Here is a 24155-nt window from a genome sequence, read left to right as displayed (position 1 = left end):
CTACCAACTCTGTTATATTGTACTCACCCAAGTGCTTAGTACAGTGCACACAGTAAGTGCTCAATAAATGCAATTGGTTGATGGTTAAAAAAAATCAATTTTACATACCTGAATTCGTTCTTTTTGTACTCCTGATGGAGCAATGTAGATTTCATTGCTGAAATACAAAATTTAGAAGTATAACTAGTCAAGATTTTATGAGATCATTCTATCTTTGCTGAGAGAAGTCACAAGTATTGACAAGAATTTGCAGTAGACAATTGGGCACATAAATATCATTTATACAAAAGTTCATATTGGAAAAAATAAGACATGAAGGATACACAACTACAAGTTAAAGAAAAACAGTGTTTATTACATATTGTAAATGATAACTTTCTCAGAGACTGTAAAAAACAATTTATGATGACTGGAAAAATTTTTCATTTAATTTTCCTTATTTTCCTGTGTACCTGTCATGAGGTGCACTAAAAAAAGAAAAGAAACCAAATGGCAGGCTGGTTAAATGTGGTTAATTTTTTTTTCAAGGTGCTTTTATATAATGTGCCATAAAGTGACTGCCTTGGAAACAAAACTGGAAAATCGATTTCTTTAACTTGCCTAATTGTTTGTTAGATACAATGGTAGTTCCTCCCGATTTGTAAAATCATACATATTTTAAATCCAAAGCTCGAAGCAGTCCATCAACCAATCAGTAGTAATTACTGAGTGAGTACTAAGAGTTTAAGCAAATAATTTTTTTTTAATGAAAGGGACTCATTAAAAAATTTTTTTTTGTAGTGTACAATGCCCAGGAATTAAGTTAAGGTACCTCAATTCCTGCGCACCTCACCCTCAGCACATTACCACAATAATATTCAATAATTCTCATTTGTCAACAACAGGAAAGCAAATTTTTAAACTAAGAAAAGAAATGTGAAAGGAAGAGGATTTGAAAAAGCTGAATTGTCCTTGCAATTTTTAAACAGCTGCTCAGAGACAACTAGTTCCAGTCTCTGGGACCAAAGTTACTGAGGAATTTTAATTTCCTCCATCTCATATCTTTAATCGAGGCTGAAGTTTGGAAATCAGTGGTTCCCGTATCTTTTTTTCTAAGGAAGGGGAGTATTTTGGAGGTTTAGCAATGGTCACGATATGCACACCAACTAAGCCGATTCCTTTTCGTACTACTATTATTTTAAATACCTTAATTAAAAATACATGAAAAGAAAATACGAAGTGCAGAGACCTCTAGTGAATGGTTAGGCAAGCTACAGCTATATTTCCCCTCCAATAAAGTGTTTCCTAAGAAAGACATGGTGTCATAAACATTTGAATTTGGAAGAAATGCTCCATATAAAGAACACCTGGAGGGAGGTCACAGAGATGACTGATTATCTGGAGAGCTGGTTTATGTGGTAATGAAGCTAAAGGAATCAATCAGTGGTATTTATTAAGCGCTTACTGTGTGCAGAGCACTGTACAAAGAGCTTGGGCGAGTACTATGTGATAGATTTGGTAGACATGATCCCTGCCCACAAGGAGCTTAGCCTAAACGGGGAGACAGACATTAAAATAAATAATGGTTATATACATAAGTCCTGTGGGGCTAAGGGTGGGGTAAATATCAAGTCCTTCAAAGGGCACTGATCCAAGACATAGGTGACGCAAAAGGGAGAGCAAGTAGGGGAAATGAGGGTGTTGTAGGGGAAGGCTTCTTGGAGAATATGTTAATTTAGTAGGGCTCTGCAAATGGGGAGAAGTGGTGGTCTGTCGGCTACGAAGGGGCAGAGAATTCTAGGCCGGAGGGATGACGTGGGCTAGGGATCGGCTGTGGGAAAGACGAGATCGAGGTACAGTGAGTAGGTTGGTGGTAGGGGAGAGAAGTGTGCGGACTGGGTTGCAGCTAGGTGATCGGCGAGGTGAAGTAGGAAGGGGAGAGCCGATTGAATGCTTTAAAGTCGATGGTTAGGAGCTTGTCTGTGGAGGTGGATGGGCAACCCACTGGAGGTTCTTGAGGGAGACATAGATTGAATAATCTGGGCAGCAGAGTTAAGTATGGACTGGAGCTGGGGACTTGGAGGCAGGTGCAGTAGTCAAGGCAAAATATAAGTGCTTAGATCAGGGTAAACTCATTGTGGGCGGGGAACGTGTCTACCAACTCTGTTATATTGTACTCTCCCTAGCGCTTAGTACAGTGTTCTGCACTAATGTGTTACAGTACAGTGTTCTGTAAATGCTCAATAAATATGATTGAGTGATTGCAGTTAGGGTGAGAGGAAAGGGCAGATTTTAGCCAAAAGGATGTGGTGGATTCAGTGGATGGTGTCAAAAGAAATGGTTGTAAGCAGTCAAGCGGTGCCTAATATGAGTAAGTACTGCAACATGAGTTTTCCTGAGTGCAAAAATTTGCATGAACTAATTCCCCATGTTTTATGAGAACTGGATAGGTACAAATCCAAAACAAGGCCATCTGATTTGCCAGACAAGTAAGATCTTCCCCACTCACCCACCCAGATTTCAAAGAAGTTGGCCATTTCCAGGATATTCATACCCAATTTCTTCCTCCTTAAAAATGACATTCCTCTTGTTTCCCCAACACTTCCTCCATGCTAAAGAGGCATTTGTGAAGGTTATGGAGATCTGGGAGCCTGGGAATAAGACTGTGAAGGGTGGAAGCTGAGATTTATCAACTATTACAGAGATAGTGGCTGAAGGGGGCTTGCCAGCTATCTCTGGAGTATCCAAATCTTTGTATGGATGCAACAGGCTTGGATCACCCACACAAAGTCATCGTTCTAAAAGGATAGACACTTTCAAATGGAATACCTGACATAATCTGGGAGCCCATCAAGTCAGGGCCTCTTGAAAGATATATTTGAAGAGCTTTGCTAAGATATTTGTCATTTTTGAAACCTGTGTAGTTTTTCCAATTCTTCACTGGCTTCAACAGGTTACCCTGAAAGATTACTTTATACAGTGCTGCTTTACAAATTCCTTCCATGCTTAAGAGATTCATATTAGTGTCTGTATAATTAAACCTTCTCTACTGTCAAATATCTTCTTCCTTCACATATTTTTTTCAGAAAATATTTCTGTTAAATTAAAATGTTTAGAACAAAATCTCCCACTTCTTCCTTAATTTGACAACCTGAATTTAATCCCACTGCAACCATCTCCATGACAACAGACTGTCATCAAGAACAGGGAGAGAAAGGAAATAAAATCTTGAAAAATCTCTGTAGGTATTTTACCCGCAAAATGAAAGAGAAACAATTAGATTTTAAATTGCTTTTAATATGTTTTTTGAAAAATCTTTAGAGTGGGTCTAGAATTCATTCATCATTCATTTTTGAGATCCTGGAAGTTGCTGCCTGGCAGAGACCAAAAGGAACTGCTTATTTGCATCTGAAGGCCGCTTATTAGCATTTGTAAGAAACCTCCAAATACTACAACATAGGGTACTAAACAAATCCTGATTTCCTCTTCTCTCACTCCCTTCTGCATCACCCTTATTCACCCTTTTACTCACCCCTCCCTCAGCCCAACAGCCCTTATGTACATATCTTTAATTTATTTAGATTAATGTTTGTCTCCCCCTCTAAGCTTGTCGTGGGCAGTGAATGTGTCTACCAACTCTGTTATATTATTCTCTCCCAACTGCTTAGGACAATGGTCTGCACACAGTAAGCGGTCAATAAATATGATTCATTGAAAGAGCCCTAGCTTGAGAGAACTTCACCACCTTCTCCACTCCCTAAAGACAGTTAATGGCTTATGTGAGCAAGGCAAAACCAACACTAATTAAAACCCCAATGTTTATTTGTGGTGCAATCATTTCCAGTCTCATTTCCAATCAAATGACAGAGGCATTTGCAACCGGTTCCTTTAGTCAGAAAATTTCCTGACTGGCTGAAATCCATTTGCTTGCACCCCTGTAGATATAGGAGTTTGGCCAAGGGTTTACGAATTGTGCCGCGTGTCCTGATTCAGCAGGAAATCCACCTGATTTGAGACCTGCTGCCTGGGAGTGATGGAGTCTTTACATAGCAACCTGTACTCTACTGTCAGTGCTCTTGCTCTCTGGATACTGAGGGTAACCTCCACGGGGGGGGGGGGGGGAGAAGGAAGAGGTACAGGAAAAGGCTGAAATGTTATTTCAATCAGGTGGTGGTACTTGAGGCTGATGAGGAAAATGCTTGGAAACAATAGGTGCAGTGTGGGCCAGAAGCAGCATGGTCCTAGTGGAAAGAGCATGGGGGCTGAGAATCAGGAGATCCAGGTCTTTTTTTTTTTTTAACGTGGTATTTGTAAAGTGCTTACCTCATGCCAAACACTATACTAAGCACTGGGGGAGATATGAGATCATCAGGTTGGACACAGACCATGACCCACATGGCACACCCAGTCTTAATCTCTATTTTACAGATGAAGTAACTAAGGTCCCGAAGTTAAGTGACTTGTCTAAAGTCATACAGCAGATGAATGGGATTAGAACCAAGATCCCCGTGCTCTATCTACTAAGCCAAGCTGAACTTTTCGGCTGTATGACCTTGGTCAAATCATCTAATTTTTCTAACCCTCAGTTTCCTCATCAGTAAAATGGAGATGAAGTACCTGTTCTCCCTCTATTTCAGACTGTGAACCCCATGAGGGAGTTCCTCAGTGCTTAGCACAGTACTCGGCCTAGAATAAGTCCTTAATCAATATCATTATTAGTTAGGGTGGTTTGGGTCAGAATTAGATAGCACAAAGTGAAATGAGAAGCAGCGTGGCCTAGTGAATAGTACACGGGCCTGAGGGTCAAAAGGACCTGGATTTTAATCCTGGCTCCACCACCTGTCTGCTGTGAGACCTTGGGCAAGTCACTTCACTTCCTCTGTGACTCGGTTCCTTCATTTGCTAAATGAGGATTAGGACTGTGAGCCCCATGTGGAACAGAGACTTTGACCAATCTAGTTTGTATCTATTCCAGCACTTAGTTCAGTGCCTGGCATGTGGTAAGCACTAAAAAAATTCCATATCCTCTTCCTGCTCAATGTCACACTCTCCCCCTTAACAGAATGCCTGCTCACTTTCCCATTAGAAAATTATTGTTATTATTATTATTATTTTTACCTGCAGCTCTCAGCCACGTATTTTTGGTTCATAAGGCCTGTCTACCTATGGGATATTTGTCCCTTTTTATGTATGCAGATGTTTCATTGGCTCTGTTTGTACTACTTCCTGGTATAAAAGTCTTCCTATTTACCACTACTGGTAAATCATTTTGTTCCATTCTTCCATTGGATTCTACACTTCTAGAGGGCAAGCGTGTTTTGGGCCTACTAAAGTCTCCCAAGCACTGAGTGCTCAACACTTACCACTGAAGATTGTTATTAAACCAGATTAGCAAATTCATGGGGGTCTAAATAAGGGTGCAGAAGATAGATGAAGGAATGTGGATATGCAAAAATTAGCCTCTTAAAGGCTACAGAATCAGTAGATATACATTTTTTTATCTTTATGAAATGTAAAAGTGATTTTAATAACTTGCATGATTGTCGCAATTCAAATATCTAACCTGAACTTTCTCTGCTAGGTAAAAAAATGTGCACTTTTTAAAATGGTATTTGTTAAGGGCTCACTATGTGCCAAACGCTAAGCACTAGAGTAGATACATGCTGATCAGGTTGGAGACAGTCCCCGTCCCACACAGGGCTCACAATCTTAATTCCCAATTCAGAGATGAGTAACTGAGGCACAGAAATTAAGTGACTGGCCCAGGTCACAACAGAGACTTGTGGTAGATCCTGGATTAGAACCCAGATCCTTCTGACTCCCAGGCCCGTGTTATAGGAATGGACCCAAATAAAGAGGAAAGCTATTTGCTTATGAACAAATGTAATTGCCAAAGTAATGAAAAATGTCTTGTTTTGTTTACTCAAATTCCATTACTGTCTAGTCAAATGAACAAGAGGCTATATACTCATTATGTTAAAAACTTCAAACAGTTGAAAGGTTAGCTACATACCTTTATAAAATGTAACTATAAAAGGTACCAAATTAAAGAAAAGGAAAGAGCTTTAATTTCAGAAGGATTAGTCAGTATATTTAGTGTAGAAATACCAAAAATTATAGGAGTTGTTTCAATGTATTAATATAAACAAAAAAGTTTTAGCTTCCAAAGTAAAATGAGCTCTGGAAGCTTTCCTGGAGATCTTTCATGAGAATATGTTAAAAGACAGACCAGGGCTATGAATTATATCCTAAATTTGGCCATTCACTGAAAATAACTTCTTTCTATTCCCACCATGACTTCATTTTGTCATCTAGAAAATAGATCAATCAATTGTATTTATTGAGCACTTACTGTGTGCAGAGCACTGTTCTAAGCTTGGGAGAATACAATATAACAGAGTTGGTAGATGTGTTATTGCCCACAGTGAGCTTATAGTCTAGAAGGGGAGACAGATTTTCCTGTAAATTACATATATGTACATAAGTGGTATGGGGCTGAGGGAGGGATGGTTAGACGGTGCAAATCCTAGCACAAGGGTGCCATGAAGAAATGAGGGCTTAGGCAGGGAGGGTCTTTTGAGGGAGATGTGCTTTTAGTAAGGCTTTGAAGGTGGGGAGAGTGATCGACTCTCAGATATAAAGAGGAAGGGCATTCCAGGCTAGAAGCAGGACATGAGCGAAAGGTCGGCAGTGAGAGAGATGAGACTGAGGTACAGTGAGTAAGCTGGCATTAGAGGACCAAAGTGTGCCGGCTGGCGGAAAAACGATCCGGCAACAGAGAGAAGTATGGGCTAGAGTGGGAAGAGACAGGAGGCAGAGAAGTCAGCAAAGAGGTTGATACAGGAATCAAGGCGTGATAGGATAAGTGCTTGGATTAATGTAAGCAGTAGCTTATATGGAGAGGAAAGGGTGGATAAAAGTGATGTTGTAAAGGTTGAACCGACAGGATTTGGTGACAGATGAATATGTGGGATGAGTGAGAGAGATGAGTTGAGGATAATGATCAAGAAAATAGATCAAGGAATAATTCTAACTGACATATCTCAGGATTACTGTGCCCTTTGTACATATAAAATTTAATACCGCATTTGAAAGACCAACCACAAATGTGTGCGGTTCTGCTAGCATCTTTGTTTCTGCTTGTTTCTTCCCACTTCTTTTGTCCTTCCATTTGCTTGTGCCTCAGTTTTCCTCAGTTCTCTTCTTTTGTTACTTTAGTTTAAGGTATTGAGATGTGTGTGTGTGTGTGTGTGTGTGTGTGTATCATATATAAGAGAGATATCTAGAGATCAGATTGACCAGATGATTTTAGGAGTTATACATCTGATCAACTGAATGACCTATCCTTGGTTTTAGAAGGTGATACAACCGACAGAGTTTTAACCACTTTTGTGAGTTTGGCTGAAAAGACCACTGCATGACTGATTTCCTTCTGCATGTTCACCCATAATTCATTCTCTCAGTTGTATTTACTGAGTGCTTACTGTATGCAGAACTCTGAACTAAGTGCTTGGGAGAGTATGCTCCGACAATAAACAAAAATGGACATTTTCCATATTAATAGGTTGCCCCATACAAGATCTGTTTCCTCTTTCGATCTGACCTCTTTTTATCACCAGCTCTGTTAAGCTTTGCTTGAGTAGAGCAACCACCAGTTCCGGTGTACCAGGATGGCCTGTCTGCTTCAGTGGTCCGCTTCTTCATGATGCTGTTGGGAGACTGTGCTTTATTACATATGGCTTCATGCACTTATTGTGCTCTCAGAATCTATGTGTGCCCCCTTTTAGTTCACTGAACAGAGTCTGTTTATATTTGTACCGATAGTTCTTTGAACGATGGCACAAGCTTTTTTTGGGGGGAAAAGGTCCTCTTTTAATCAATTCAATGATCACATGCTTTCTCAAAATAATGTCATAATTTTCAAGGGCCAGGTCCATTAGCTAAATGCTGAACTTACAGTAAGCGCTCAAAAAATACCACTGACTGATTAGACATCTAACATTTCTTGGTTGAAGATTCTGGGGGAATTACGTAAAAGTCTGGAAAGGCAACATTACCTGTCAGTTTAGATTCAAGTTTGCATACGGAACGTTAATGTTGACGATGCCAAAGTTTCACCATTTACAGGTACTCTACCTTGAATTAAGTAATAGGCAAAGCAGAACACACTGCCCATGCACGGGTCCTGCGATTTAAGCCTGTAGGGCCGGGTTTGGCCAACACATAGACAAAATTAGTCATGTTGGGGCCGGGCTCAGAACTGGGCACCGATAGCCTCCTGTGGACAGCCCACTGCCCAACTGAAAAGGGGAAGAAGAAAGGAGGAAAGTAAAATGGGGTGAAGTACATATTTAAATCTCTTCTTTGTTGGCAGAAAGACGTAAAGCCAAAGATATTCAAATCATTTACCAGCAGACTTGGCAGGCAGTGCTGACTTAAGTCAGTTGGCTATCCTGAGGCACAGAGATATTTGCTGTCTCCTCCGTTCCATTCATCACATTGAGCCAGTCGTGCATGCAGTGTACCGTAATAACATCGTGAGGAAATCTGCTCAACCCCGTGAACCATGAGGGTTTCTTTTTTCATGTGACCTGCCCCCCCGTCAGCCTTCAAAGCCTTACTGAGGGCACATCTCCAAGAGGTCTTCCCTAACTAATCCCGCCCATCCTCTAATCCCACTCCCTTCTGCATCACCCTGACTAGCTCTCTTTATTCATCTCCCCCCACCCCCCCAGCCCAAATCACTTATGCACATTATCTGTGCTTTTAGAACAGTGCCCAGCGCTTAGAACTGTGCCTGGCACATAGTAAGGGCTTAACAAATCCCACCTTCATCCTCATTTATTTCCCCCTCTAGATTGTAAGCTCGCTGTGGGCAGGAAATGTCTGTTATAATGTACTCTCCCAGGCGCTGCTTAGTAGAGTGCTCTGCACTCAGTAAGAGTTCAATAAATACCACTGCCTGACTGGGGAAAATCTGAAAAACCCCCACTGCTTCAGAACTACTGTATTTCCCTCTCCCATCTCAGTTAACAAAGGTGTTGCTCTGAATGGGCACTTTAACGTTAACCACCAGCGCCCCCTGATGTCGAAGAAGGAACGTGGCTTAGTGGAAAGAGTCCAGGCTTGGGAGTCAGAGGTCATGGGTTCTAATCCTAGCTTGTCAGCTGTGTGACTTTGGGCAAGTCACTTCACTTCTCTGGGCCTCAGTTACCTCATCTGTAAAATGGGGATTAGGCCTGTGAGCCTCACGTGGGACAACCTGATTACCTTGTATCAATCCCAGCGCTTAGAACAGTGCTTTGCACAGAGTAAGTGCTTAACAAATACCATTATTATTATTATTATTGGACACATGTTGCTGTTCCCACCACACCAGGCTGCGGCCTGCCCTCTGACTCTGCAGCTTGAGGCATTTAGTTATTTATCCCTTTTGAAGCGGTGGGTAAGTGCGTGTGGGGGAGGCTTACTGCTTGCAAGCAAAACTCTAATGCAATACGTACAGGACTGCAGACTTTTAGACACCATACTGTACAAGGTCACCATTGACTTCCAAATCCACCTAATCCCCTTGGATCTCTCAGCCATCTTTGACACCACTGTAAAAACAGTCAATGATATCTATTGAGTGCTTGCTGTATGCAGGGCACTGGACTAAATGTTTGGGAGAGGACAGTACCACGAGACCTGCTCCCTGCCCACAAGGAGCTATACATAAAGAGGTGAACAGATATTCATGTCAATAAATAAAGTACAAATATGTATATAAGTGCTGTGGGACTGAGGGTGGGGGTGAGTATCAAAGTGTATCAAGAGTATCATTTGTCTCTAGACTGTACGCTCCTTGTGGGCAAGGAATGTGTCTGCTTACTGTTACACTGTACTCTCCCAAGTGCTTATTACAGTGGTCTGCACACAGTAAGCTGTCAATAAATACAACTGAATGAATGAATATCAGTAAGCCTTACTGAAGACACATCTCCTCTAAGAGGCCTTCCCCGGCTAAACCTCATTTCCTCTGCTCCCATTCCCTTCTGCGTCATCCGGGCAGTTGGATTTGTGACCTTTATTCACCCGTTCGTCGGCCCCACAGTACTTATGTACATATCTGTAAATCATATTGTCAGTCCCTCTCTAGACTGTAAACTCACTGTGGGCAGAGAACAAATCTACCAACTCTATTACACTGCACTGCTAAACAATCTTGCTTAGGATATCAGACCAGATTTAACAGTGTCCAAATCTTGATTGTGAAGCAGTAAGAATGATGCCATTCGCTTAAGAGATAAGCAGAAGCTGAACAAAGATGCCAGCTATCCAAGCAAATTTATTTATAGTGAGAAGACAAATTATGATGCATTTAAAATGACTAAACTGTCCAGACATTAAATTATAAGATCTATATAACTTCTGTTTACAGGGGTAGAAAAATGTGCTCATTTGATTTATCGACTGACAGAATTAGGACGAATTCATAAAGCAGTTTGTTCATTTTGGCAGTGAAAATGTTAAGAAAAACTCTGAGTCAAAAATTTGGAGAGGCTGGAGAAAGAGGAACCTCAAAAAAAAGATTCCGGGGTTAGAAACTGGGTTAAGCCCTAAAAACTTTCCCCCTAAAAATGCTTTTTCTTTTCATGAATGGACCGCTAGGAGGAGCTGTGTAGCTATTAGCCGATTTTTAAAGAACAGGTGCGCCATTCTCTGTGACACATCCTTATTCTAAAATGACTTAAAATATTTAGATTTGCTACTTTGCTAAAGGGATCACACCAACTAAAAGCATGCTACATACCAATTTAAAGTGGGTGGATTAAGGGATTGCCGGTCGAAAAGAATGGGTGGTTCCAAAACAGAATCGTTTACATAATCCCTTTTGCAAAGTCTTCTACTATTGAGAATTTTAATATTATCTTGTCAATTCCGATTTTGTCTTTAAAAGAACTGGTCCAGCTGACTCTTGGCTAAACATGAAATTGGATTTCTACACCAGAAGGTATGGAGAACAACTTTAAAAACTCTGCCGAGCACATTAACACTGGGGAAACCAGGATTATCAGAGTCACATCTGACAAGTGCAGAAATTAGTTTTGAACATAATAGTTTGTCTAGAAATGATTTTCAACCGTACATGGAACAGTTTTTGTTATTTAATAATAATAATAATAATAATAATAATAATAATGGTCTTAAACACTTACTATGTACCAAGCCCTATACTAAGCACTGGTGTAGATACAGGATAGATCAGAAACAGTCCCTGTCCTGCATGAAGCTCACAGTCTAATTTACCAGTACAATCACTGTTAACCAGAAATGGATACTGTACAACAAACTAAATATGACATAGCACATTAACGCAAAGATGTTAAAACACACCCATATATAACTGTTCCCAACACATACCAGCCCTTTATTGTGAGGTGCATATTCTCTCGCTGCTAAATTGCAGTGTTTTAATGTCACTTTGGAAGTTATATGCTGAATGGAAGAAGATGTAAAATGCCTTTTACATTCTTATAGGTACATGTACACATACATATCCACCTCACAAACCTGTAGCCACTTCTGGAACATAACTACTATCATATAAAGGAAGCAGATGCTCTAGGAACCCCTGTTGTTAGTTACAGCAGTGATCCTGGAGAGGCTGCCTCTTTTCTTAGTCTGTAAACTCGATATGGGCAGGGAATTCATTCATTCAATAGTATTTATTGAGCACTTACTATGTGCAGAGCACTGTACTAAGCACTTGGAATGTACAAATCGGTAACAGCTAGAGACAGTCCCTGCCCTCTGACGGGCTTACAGTGTCCGTTATATTAAGACAATATAACAATATTGTACTCTCCCAAGTGCTTAGTAGAGTGCTCTGCACACAGTAAGCGTTCAATAAATACGATTGACTGACTGGTACTGAGTCCCAAGGCTGGAGAAATTTTCAGAATTTATGTCCTGGCTAACCTTGGGCTGGGCAGTCTATTATTCTGAAATGCCGCGGTGGGAACTGAGCGGCTTTCAGGGGTACCGGGGAGACAGGATGGGCCTTGTGCTTCTTCCCAAGCAACAGGTTTCAGCTGCCTCCCCTTCCCCGGAGAGGTTCCTCATCTCTCCCACCTCTCCGGTCAATGCTCGGGGGACTTGGGGTACCGCTCCTGAACGCAAGTCACAGTGGTCACGGGCGAGCGATAGGGGACTCAGAATGGCGGGCAGCAGCATGCTGGGGCTAATGAAAATCTAAGAAAGTTCCCAACCAGCAGGAAAGGCAGCTACTCCTGAAGCCAGTATCAGAAGTTGGCTTGCCTGCCTCACTCCTGCCCCAAACAGTCACAGGCCAATGTATATTTCTACTAGTTCTAAAGTCCTTGGGAACCAGTTTTTTCTCGTCGTTTTTTTCATGGTATTTGTTAAATGCTTATTATGTGCCAGGCACCGTTTTAAGTGCTGGGGTAAAAGCAAGTTAATCAGATTGGATATAATCCATGTCCCACATGGGGCTCATAGTCTTAATCCCCATTTTATAGATGAAGGAACTGAGGCACAGAGAAGTGAAGTGACTTGCCCAAGGTTATACAGCAAACAAGTGGCAGAGCTGAGAATAGAATCCAGGTCCTTCTGACCCCCAGGCCCATAATCTATCCACTAGGCCATGCTGCTTTTCTATTTATTAAGCACATACTGTATGTGAGGACTAGGCTCTTAGGAATTTACAAGGAAAGAAGAAAAAATAATCCCTGCCCTTGAGGAGCAGAAAAAGACAAACGAATATGTTACAAACATACAAACAAAAACCACAGCTGAAATACAGATTCAACTTGTAACAGCACCAACACATATACTAAGCAGGTATACACCTGAGTACTAAGGGTGATCAATACCACGTCCTGTTCAGTGAGGTGGGGGTTAATCTGGGAAGGCTTCCTGGAAAGCATATGATCAGACCAGTTTTTAGGCAGATGATCAGACCAGTTCTCAATATCCACAAAGGATTTTACTAGATAATTTAAATTGCAGGAGAGTTTGGTTGGGGATAAGGAAAAATGTTTTAACTGTGGGCACACAAGAACATTTCCGGAGATCTTTAAAATCAGGAACAGATAACCAACCATTATTCCATCTCCTAAAGATGCATGATTGAGCTGTACCTGCAGTTGGAAACCAGTTTCAAGACATCTTGAAAATTTGCACCAGCTCTTTCAGCACACCAGCTGCTTCTTCACTCTATTATACAAAGGGTAATTTCTTTCCCAGACAGTAGTATATTAAAAAACTGATTTTCTTGACACTAAAAACCCAATTGACCAGGCATTGTTCCTTGGGGCCCTCTAAGAGTTGAATCAGGATTCTCAAAAACAGGATAGGCAGTAACTTACCCATACTTCAGGCTAATTCCTCCTCCAGTCCCAGTGACCCAGCCCAAATGATAAAACTGCTTGCAGAGCTCTGGAATCAGATTTCTTGGATGCTCTTTATCCTTAATTAAAAACAAATAAAGTTGACCTTAGTATTTTGATCTATTCAGTCTAGATGACAATACCCCAAAGGGAGGGTTGGAACCCCTTGATTCTAGAACTGGATCTATCATGATTCTCCTTTCCTAGCCTCTTTAACTTTTCTAATTCCAGAATCTTTTCCTTTACATTTCCACTATCAAACTATTTTCTGACAAAACAAGACATTTATATACAAAAGCAGAGTGGCCTAGTAGAAAGAATACTGGACTGGACCGTGAGTCAAAGTACCTGGGTTTTAACACCGGCTCTGCCACTTGTCTGCTGTGTGACTGTGGGCAAGCCACTTAGCTTCTCTGTGCCTAAACTCCTTCATCTGTACCTGTTCTCCTTCCTACTTAGATTGTGAGCTGTATGTGCCATCTGATAACCTTGTTTCAACCACAGGGCTTAGTACGGTGCTTGCTCAACACACAGTAAGTGCTTAACAAAAACCACAATTATATACAGATTTTTAAATTAAGTTCAAAAAGGGGCCAGAAAAGCATGCTAAAGAAGGCAAATTTAGAACGGTTTTCTGAATCTAGTTCGGGTTAAGTCATCAATAGGTTTTTTTTTCTTATGGCATTTGCTAAGTGCTTACCATGTGTTAGGCACTGTACTAAGAGCTGGGGTATGTGTCTGGATTGACACACTTTCAGGGTGGTGGATTTAGGTGGGGTATGGAAAGAGGGTTGATGTGGGCAAATTTGGCTCAGCTGAACCCACTTGAGAACACAAGTTGAGCAGACTTTATAAGTGCTCACCCCTGCTTCCAAAAGGTGAGTCACATGGATTTATTACAGCCATGCACACTTTGCTTGGCTGATACTTGGAGGGAAAACAGCTAGACTTGGCTTGGGCTGTGGGTGTCGTGATGAGTGTCACAAACATGAGTGATCTATCTATTTTGTTGCCCCTTTGGAGATCCAGGGAGTATGTGGGCTCTAATGCTCTCCTCGTCCCAACATTTTAAGCTCCATCAAAGGATGCTTGGAGAGAGCTGGATAGCTTTTCCTCCCCTTGCAAAAATGATTAGTCTCCATCCAACTGAAGATCCAAATATTTCATCTTTAAAAATTAAAGAATCCAAATTCCGTTCTTCAGGATTAACTCTCCAAAAATGCATGCATTTGCAATGTAACCAAATTAAACAAAATTGAATTGATTTTTAAGCCTTCTTTCACTGAAGGCGATATTCTTACTAAAATCTTAGCTATGAAGAGGTTTAAAATGCATTTACTCGGGCTATTCTGCACATATAATCCAGGATTAGCGCCTGGAAAATCTCAACTAGCCCTCCTTGGAAAAACTGATTAAATTTCACACAGACTGCACGATTACTGCCTAGTCTCTCATCTTTTTATTTTTTTTAACAATGACTCTATTTTACTTCCCTAAGAAGCAACAGCATAAAAATCCTGGTAGCATCTGATGCAATATGTCAGAAGTGGCCAGACATACATACTGGAAACTGAACAAAAAGTCTAGTCTCATTCTTTAAACTGAGTGAAAACCAAATAATCATCAAATAAAATGTTTAAAAAAGTTATTTTACATAAAAATTAAAATGGATCATGCTTAAACGTTTCTTCTTGAAATATACATGACATTGTTGTAAGCTTGTTGTGGGCAGGGAATGTGTCTATTTTTATATGGTACTCTCTCAAGCACTCATTACAGTGTTCTGTTACAGTAAGTGCTAAATAAATGCGGCTGACTGACTGCTTGATGGTCTTTTTATCAGTGAAAAAGCCAGACCTTAAACACTTGAAGCAACTTCCAGATTCTTCCATCACAGTGCCATTAGTTCTTTTTCCAGAAAAATGCAAAATAATCCTTAAAGGATTTAAATGCAGAGGACAAATATTGGAAGTAAAGAGTGACTTTCTGTTTCTAAACAGCTTCTCTTACAGGAAGCAGGATTTTGACAATTAAAAAAAACTGATTTATTCATTAACACTTAAAATAAAGAGGCCTTTAGGACTCACACCTAAAGTGTGAGCATCCATGCCAGAGCCAATCCTCTGACACTTAAGAATGTACACCTGTCCTTAGCCCTTATGGATATTAGATGGCACAGTTATCCATTTAGCTATTCTCCCCCCACATTCTCATGTTACTATCTGTTAAATCCTTGTTCTTCCTCCAGCTCTCCAGTGTGGTCTTTCTAGGGCACGAGATCCAGCATCTCGGGGCCCGGCAAACCCACATTCCTTGCTTCCCACCAGCAAAGAGACAAGGTGAGGAAAGGGAGCAGCCTTTCAGAGCTTTGGTACAGAACTTTGTGCACTCCAGGGGAATAGGCGGAAGAAGTGGTGAGCAGCTGGCTTCAACGGGGATGCTCAGAGGAGAGGAAAGGGCAGACAGGGAAGTGATGGCACCACAGACAGGGCTGCTGCTTTGAGAAACACAGCCACAAGCACCGTTTGCTCTGCAGCTGGAGGCAGGTAGTAGGGTTTGGGTTGGTAGTCGGGGCCAGCTAAGTGGGAAAACTGCTGTTTCGGTGGAGTAAAACAGCATGACTTGATGATAACACAAAGGAAGAGATGGCATCAGCCTACTGATATAGGGAACGGTATTTTGAATTGGCGCCTCAAAGGAAAATAAGGGCAAAACTGCAAAAAAATAACTCAAGGATTCAAAGCTAGCCTATTTAGACGCCCAGTAGATGCCCTGGTTTTCAGGTTTATTTTAACCTGCTCTGAAATATTGCTAGCTCTGCAGCGGGAGGAATGTAATAACTCACGTGCCATCTTTCCCACCCATGGCTCCATGCTGGATGGGGCACAGGTCTTGGGGCACAGAAGGCAGGGGCTATGGGGCTCTGAATATGGGAGGCCTAGAGAGTCTGCTGTAGGAACAGACAGGTGAGTTTCTTTCCCCTCACTCCATTTAATCTCTGAGAGGAAGAGACAGAGGAGCAAGAAGTCGCTTCCTGAGAGGAAAAGGTGAAAGGAAAGCTGAAGGGGTCAGTTGTTTTTTGAATCCTGGAGTGAGGAGACCCTGGTAAGCTGGTACCAATATTGGCAGGGAACTTAGTATATTCTCTCCTAGTGATGTGGCTGCAGCAGCCATTATTTTGGTTATTGGACTCAGAGCCATAAGGAGCCCCAAAGTCTGCTCCTCTAGTCACAGCACCCTATGCTCTCATTGTATTTATCATTATCCTTGTCTTGAAAGTGATTTTTGTGTTATTTCATCTTTTTTATATGTCTCAATCAATCAATGGTATTTGTTGAGAGCTTACTTTTTCTTTATGGAATTTAAGTGCTTACTATGAGTTGGACATTCTTCTGAGTGACGGGGTAGATACGAGATAATCAGGTTGGACAATGTCCCTGTCCCACAAGGGGCTCACGTTCTTAACCCCCATTTTACTGATGAGGTAACTGAGGCCCAGAGAAGTGAATGACTTGCCCAAGGTCACATAGCAGACAATATGTGTGCAGAGCACTTGGGAGAGTACTACATTCCTTGCCCACAACGAGCTTAAGATCTAGAGGGGGAGACAGTAATATAAATAAATGATAAATTACTGTTATGGAATAAATTACGGATCTCTGTCACCAAATCCACCTCCTCCAGTATTCTAGATTGTGGGCTCCTCGGAAGTTCGGTGCCATGGCTAATTCTCACCCATATGTTCTTTTTCCAGCACTTAGAACTGTGCTTTGTACAAGGTATCGGAGGGCTAAATGTATGCTACATCAACCACCACCACAAGAAAGGTAGATTAGAAAAAGAAAAACGATCTCTAGAGAAAGCCGACCTGATGGCCTGTCTGGTGCTCCAAGGACAGAACTCGGTTTCTGTCTGCCACAGCCTCCCCAATGTACCCCCATTCCTAAAGGCAGGCTCGGTGCAGATGGGGCCCAGGTGTTTCCGGCCTCGGACTTGTGCAGGGAGAGCACGGTCTGGTTTCCTCCAAGGATGGGCAGCAGGGTGAGACTTCTTGGCCCATAACAGGTCGCTCCTGTGCAGAGCCCAGAACTTGTGGTGACGTGTGGGTAGCTCCGGGATCACAGGGCTCAACATGGTGCTCCGCACAACGCAGGCACTCAATATATACCATTAATTGATATACATGGGCTTCTTTTTTTAAAAAAAAAAAATATGGTATTTGTTAAGCGCTTCCTGTGGGCCAAACAGTGTTCTAAGCACTTGGGTAGATGCAAGTTAATTAGACTGGACACAGTACCTGTCCTACATAGGGCTCTCCATCTAAGTAGGAGGGAGAATAAGCATTTAAGTACCCCCCCCATTTTTTTTAACAGTTGAGGAAATTGAGGCATAGAAGTTAAGTGACTTTTCCAAGGTCACATAGCAGGCAAGTGGTAGAGCCAGAATTAGAAGCCAGGTCCTCCAACTACCATGTTTGTGCTCTTTTCTCTAGGCCATGCATGGTTGGATTTTAGCTCATGGTTAAATGTGGCCTTCTGAGTTCTTACTGGTGGACAACAACCCTCCTTCCAAAGTGCTGGGGGCCCTCTTTCCCCACATCAGGTATCCTACCCACTGTGCCAGAGAAAGGCATGGCCTAGGGACATGGCTTGGACATGGCTTGTCTTCTGTGTGATCTTGGGCAAGTCATTTCACTTCTCTGTACCTCAGTTCCCTCATCTATGAAATGGGGATGAAGACTGTGAGCTCCATGTGTGACAAGGACTGTGTCTAACCTGATTACCTTATATCTACCCAAGAGCTTAGAAAAGTGCCTGTTACATTTTAAGTGCTTAACAAATACCATAAAGAAAGAAGAGCAGAGACCTTCTTGCCGCTTAGCCTTCTCTCTGCACACAGGCTTCCTCCCCGTAATCATCAGTATCATCTTCCGAACGGGGCTTTGACCATGTGCAGTTGGTCCCAATCTACCAACTACCAACTGTAAGATCCTTGTGGGCAGGGAATGTGTCTGTTTATTGTCATATTGTACTCTCCCAAGTGCTTAGTACAGTACTCTGCACATAGCAAGCACTCAAAAAATATCAAGCACTCAAAAAATATGATTGAATGATTAATTTATTGAATAGCCCTCCCTACCTCCACTCTCTGTCATGGTGCTGCCCAGCCAGCTCCACAGGGTGTGCTATCCTGGTTTACATGAATAAAGCAGTGGCCAATATTACTCAACCAGGGAGATACTCAGAACTGTAAAGAAGATGGTAATCAGAACTTAAAAGTGCCCTCCCCCTTTTTTTTAAGGAAAAAAAGGAGAGTGGAATGACAGAGATCCATGATTGATATCCTCTGCTTGGAATCTAGAAGAGTTTAGCTAACTAAACTAGCTGGAAACAAGGGGGAGTGAAGTCGACAGGGATATCGTATGTTCATTTTCATTTAAGTTGGAAAACGTGCCTTCTGAGTACTAAAATAACCTAAATTATTTATTAACTATGAGGGAATTTATGCATTCTTAATTTGGAGTAATGAGATAAGTAGCCCCAATAATTTTACAACAAACAAAATATAGCTCTCTTCTGAATAGAGTATGTGGTCTTTTCATATCTAAACTCAGTGTTTATAACTATATTTTGTACAAATTTGGTTTGTTTTTCAGGGACTCTAGGGGAATAAGTAAAAGTTTAGGACATGAAAAGAAAATAGTTTTAATTCAACACTGCACAAGAACCAGAAAATGAAATGTGACTAGAAACATTCGGCCTTGTATTATTAACAGAGGTGTTTGCCGAAGGGAAGTGCATAAAATAATAATAAAAAATCTGCCATCTCCAACAGAAGTTCCTGATGGCCACAATGAAGAGCAGGAATAGTCAGGAATGCCACAAGCAAATGTGCATATGATTTGCATGTATTTTGCACATCCTTACTTAGCTGGATCCATCTATATTTAAATGGAATGCATTAGAGCTTTTCTTGTTATTTTTAATGTTATCATTTCTTGGTTTTGCTTCTCTCTAGTCCATCTCCACCACCACGGGGTCCAGGTTGACAACAACAAAAAATGGCTCCCCAAATTTGTTTTACACCTTGATGAGGGGTGGGTCACCTCTCTTCTCCTATGAGCAGCTTCTCTTCCTGCCAAGGTAGTGAGTCTTTGTTCCAGATGTCATAAACTAGTGCACCTGGAAGGGATGGGAAGGGTAGGGGGAGAGAGAGAAAGAGCAAGTGAGGGAGAGAAAGAGAGAAGGGAGAGAGAGCGAGTGAAAGCTTGCTCCATATGGGGAAGGAGAAGAGGGCCAGTGACAACTGGCGGCTCCTGCTCCTGGCAGCTCCTGGTGCCAGTTGGGGCCAGAAATCTGCAGCCCAGAGCAAAACAGGCCACTCCTGGGCTGTACCCCACCTGGCAGACCCTGCTGGGCACTGGAGGGAGGGAGACACATCGAGCGGACCACGGTTTACAGAAATCATCATTAACAATCTTTCCTGGGAGTCAGAAGGACCTGGGTTCTACTTCTGGCTCTGTCATTTCATTCATTCATTCAATAGTATTTCTTGAGTGCTGACTGTGTGCAGAGCACTGTACTAAGTGCTTAGAAAGTACAATTCGGCAACAGATAGAGACAATCCCTGCCCAACAGTGGGCTCACAGTCTAAAAGTAGGAGACAGACAGCAAAACAAAACAAGTAGTCAGGCACTAATACCATCAAAATAGATAAACAGAATCATAGATATATACACATCTTTAATAAAATAGAATAATAATATATACAAATATACACAAGTGCTGTGGGGAAGGGAGTAGAGCAGAGGGAGGGAGTAGGGGCAGTGGGGAGGGAGTAGGGGCAGTGGGGAGGGGAGGCTCAGTCTGGGAAGGCCTCCTGGAGGAGGTGAGCTCCCAGTAGGGCTTTGAAGAGGGGAAGAGAGTTTGGTGGATGTGAGGAGGGAGGGCATTCAGGGTCAGTGGAAGAATGTGGGCCAGGGGTCGACGGCGGGACAGGCAAGAACGAGGCACAGTAAGGAGGTTAGCGGCAGAGGAGCAGAGTGTACGGGGTGGGCTTTAGAAGGAGAGAAGGGAGGTGAGGTAGGACAGGGCAAGGTGATAGGGAACTCTGAAGCAAAGAGTGAGAAGTTTTTGCTTCATGCCAAGGTTGATAGGCAACCACTGGAGGTTCTTGAGGAGGGGAGTGACGTGTCCAGAGCATTTCTGTAGAAAGATAATCTGGGCAGAGGAGTGAAGTATAGACTAAAGCAGGGAGAGACAGGAGGCTGGGAGATCAGAGAGGAGACTCATGCAATAATCCAGTTGGGATATTATGAGAGCTTGTACCAGCAAAGTAGCAGTTTGGATGGAGAAAAAAGGGCAGATCTTGGCGATGTTGTGAAGGTCAGACTGGCAGGTTTTGGTGATGGATTGGATGTGTGGGGTGAATGAGAGAGCAGAGTCAAGGATGACACCAAGGTTGTGGCTTGTGAGACGGGAAGGATGGCAGTGCAGTCCACAGTGATGGGAAAGTCAGGGAGAGGACAGGGTTTGGGAGGGAAGATAAGATGTTCAGTCCTGGATATGTTGAGGTTTAGGTGGCGGGCAGACATCCAGGTGGAGATGTCCTGAAGGCAGGAGGAGATACGAGCCTGGAGGGAGGGGGAGAAAACAGGGGAGGAGATCTAGATTTGGGTGTCATCTGCGTAGAGGTGATAGTTGAAGCCATGCGAGTGAATGAGTTCACCAAGGGAGTATAGATGGAGAACAGAAGGGGACCAAGAACTGACCCTTGAGGAACCCCTACAGTTAGGGGATGGGAGGGGGAGGAGGAGCCCACGAAGGAGCCCAAGAATGATCAGCCAGAGAGATGAGAGGAGAACCAGGAAAGGATGGAGTCCGTGAAGCCAAGGTTGGATAATGTGTGGAGGAGAAGGGGATGGTCGACAGTGTCAAAGGCAGTTGAGAGGTAGAGGAGGATTAGGATAGATTAGGAGCCATTGGATTTGGCAGGAAGGAGATCATTGGTGACCTTTGAGAGGGCAGTTTTGGTGGAGTGGAGGGGACGTAAACCAGACTAGAGGGGGTCCAGGAGAGAGTTGAAATTGAGGAATTTGAGGCAGAGAGTATAGATGACTCATTCTAGGAGTTTGGAAAGGAACGGGTAGGAGGGAGATAGGGCGATAACTGGAATGGGCAATGGGGTAAAGAGAGAGTTTTCTTAGATGGGGGAGACATGGGCATGTTTGAAGGCAGAGGGGAAGAAGCCATTGGAGAGTGAGTGGTTATAGATGGACGTTAAGGAGCGGAGGAGAGAAGGGGTGATAGTTTTTATAAGATGAGCGGAAACAGGGTCTGAAGCACAGGTGGAGAGGGTGGCACTTGCGAGGAGGGAGCAGATCTCCTCTGAAGATACAGCTCGGAAGGATAGGAAGATAGAGGAGAGGGTTTAGAGCTGGGGGGTGAGGGGTGGATGGAGAAGCGGGAGGGGTGACTTTGGGGAGGGCAGACATGACGGTGTTAATTTACCTAATGAAGTAGGTGGCTAGATTGCTGGGGCTGAGGGATTCGTTCATTCATTCAATCGTATTTATTGAGCGTTATCTGTGTGCAGAGCACTGTACTAAGCGCTTGGAATGTACAATTCGGCAACAGAGACAATCCAGGAGAGAGTTGGAGTTGAGGAATTTGAGACAGCAAGTATAGACGACTAGTTCTAGGAGTTTGGAAAGGAACGGTAGGAGGGAGATAGGGCGATAACTGGAAGGGGCAATGGGGTCAAGAGCGGGTTTTTTTAGATGGGGGAGACATGAGCATGTTTGAAGGCAGAGGGAGGAAACCGTTTGAGAGTGAGTGATTAAAGATGGACGTTAAGGAGGGGAGGAGAGAAGGGGTGATAGTTTAAAAGGGGGAGACAGACAGCAAAACAAAACAAGTAGTCAGGCATCAATTCCATCAAAATAGATAAATAGAATCAGAGATATATACACATCATTAATAAGAGTAATAATATATGCAAATATACACAAGTGCTGTGGGGAAGGGAAGGGGGTATAGCAGAGGGAGGGATGGAGGAGGGGGAGGAACAGGGGGCTTAAGGAGGGAGTTAAATGTCCAGAACAGTTGGCAGGGGTGATGGGCATGGGTGTCAATGAGGGAAGTCTGCTGTGTGACCTTGGGCAAGTCACTTTACTTCTCTGGGTGAAATAGGGATCTGTAAAATAGGGATTAACACTATGAGCCCCATGTGGGGCAGGGACTGCATCCAACCCAATTTGCTTGTATCTACCCCAGCAGTTAGAGCAGTGCCCGGCACATAGTAAGAATTTAACAAATGCTACAGTTATTATTATTTCCTTGGATTTCATAAGAGTTTTTTCTAAGGACAGTCCAGTCACAACTGCCAGATAATACATTCCTCAGGCTTGCCTTTATTTACCAAAATTTCTTTTGGTTTTTTGTTTTGCTTAACACATTCCTCTAACTACAAAGAAAATAATGAATCTCCTTTGAGCTTTCTGAACTGTTCTATGTTAATCTCTTCAGATTTTATTTTAATGTAAATTTCCATTGAAATGTCAAATATAAAAGCCAGGGGTATTAGCAGACAGTAATTACTTAGGACTCATAGGATCACGGCAAAATGCACCTGACAGAAGAGATACTAACAGATTTCAATCCCTCTAGACTTTAAACTTGTTATGGGCAGGGAACATGTTTGCCTATTCTGATAAACTGTACTCCTTCCAAATGCTTAGTAAAGTGCTCTGCGCACAGTAAGCGCTCAATGACTCTGAGTGATAGATTTTCTTTGCCAATTTATTCAGGGATTTAATTAACAATTCTATCTGCAGATGAATCTTTAAATAATTTATACTGAGACCATCATAAAATGTATCATTTGTGCCACTATTTTCCCATTGTAATTAAAACTGGATTAGATTTTGGTAATATGCAAAAAGATTAGGAAAGCTATTAAAGTGTAAATTCCAAATACATCACCACAGTCTTTACGAGATCGGAGAATACAGTAAAACGACAAATGAGCGTAAGAATGGCAATTAATTGATAGGATAACATTTAGAACACAAAATCATAAACAGTTGATAGGGAAACTGAAAAAAGCTATCATCAGTCTCTAGTGAAAATTTCCAGTTAATCTTCAACATAAAGAATTAAAATAATTGACAAAAAATGTGTAAAGGGACTCGATATTGACTACTCTAATAAGTCCTCTTTACACAAGCTACTAAAATTATCCATGTCCCTGGTAATTTATAGCTTCCATTTTGGGGAACAAAAATGGTATTTTAATTAGACACAAAGTTCCATCTAATGGACACAGACCCTGCAGTTTTCAAAACCTGAAAACTACCAATTTGCACAATAAGAATAAACATTTCAAAGAAAATGTCCATTTTACTGTCAGCGTTCCTTTTTCCTTTTGTCTTTTCAAATGCTGTTTTACAGCAATTAACAGATTTGGGAACATGAAAGAAAAACAACAGTTGTTAAAGCGGCTGTGTAGTTGAGTTCTGACACAACCTCTCTTAACCATGAAATGACATTTCCAAGGAAGATAAGCCCATAACAGGTAACAGTAAGAACCAATCGGAGGTGTTTATATTGAGTGCTTACTGTGTGCCCAGCACTGTATTAAGTGTATTACTTAATACTTAAGTGTAAGTATTAGTTGAATCCTTAAGTGTGTTAAGTACAATACAACGAAGTTTGGAGATACAGTCCCTGCCCACAACAAGCTTATGGACTAGAGAATGCATACATATGATGAGTTGGTGAAAAC

The 24155-nt window shown here is 42.1% G+C and overlaps 1 protein-coding gene across 1 annotated transcript in view; it reads right to left on the bottom strand.

The window, feature by feature from the left end:
* The window catches only part of LOC100076505 (APAF1 interacting protein), a 38976-nt gene that overhangs the window by 8828 nt on the left and 5993 nt on the right, over window positions 1-24155 (bottom strand). Inside the window, exons 2-3 of the mRNA XM_007658739.3 lie at window positions 13350-13450; window positions 109-157 (exon numbers count right to left, since the gene is read on the bottom strand). Coding sequence (XP_007656929.1) covers window positions 109-157; window positions 13350-13450 — 150 coding nt within the window. The remainder of the gene's footprint in view (window positions 1-108; window positions 158-13349; window positions 13451-24155) is intronic.

This window comes from Ornithorhynchus anatinus, chromosome 3 (assembly GCF_004115215.2).
Source record: "Ornithorhynchus anatinus isolate Pmale09 chromosome 3, mOrnAna1.pri.v4, whole genome shotgun sequence".
In the NCBI taxonomy this organism is placed as follows: Eukaryota; Metazoa; Chordata; class Mammalia; order Monotremata; family Ornithorhynchidae; genus Ornithorhynchus; species Ornithorhynchus anatinus.
The sequence above is the reverse complement of the archived record's forward strand: the minus strand, read 5'-3'. Positions and strand labels throughout refer to the sequence as shown.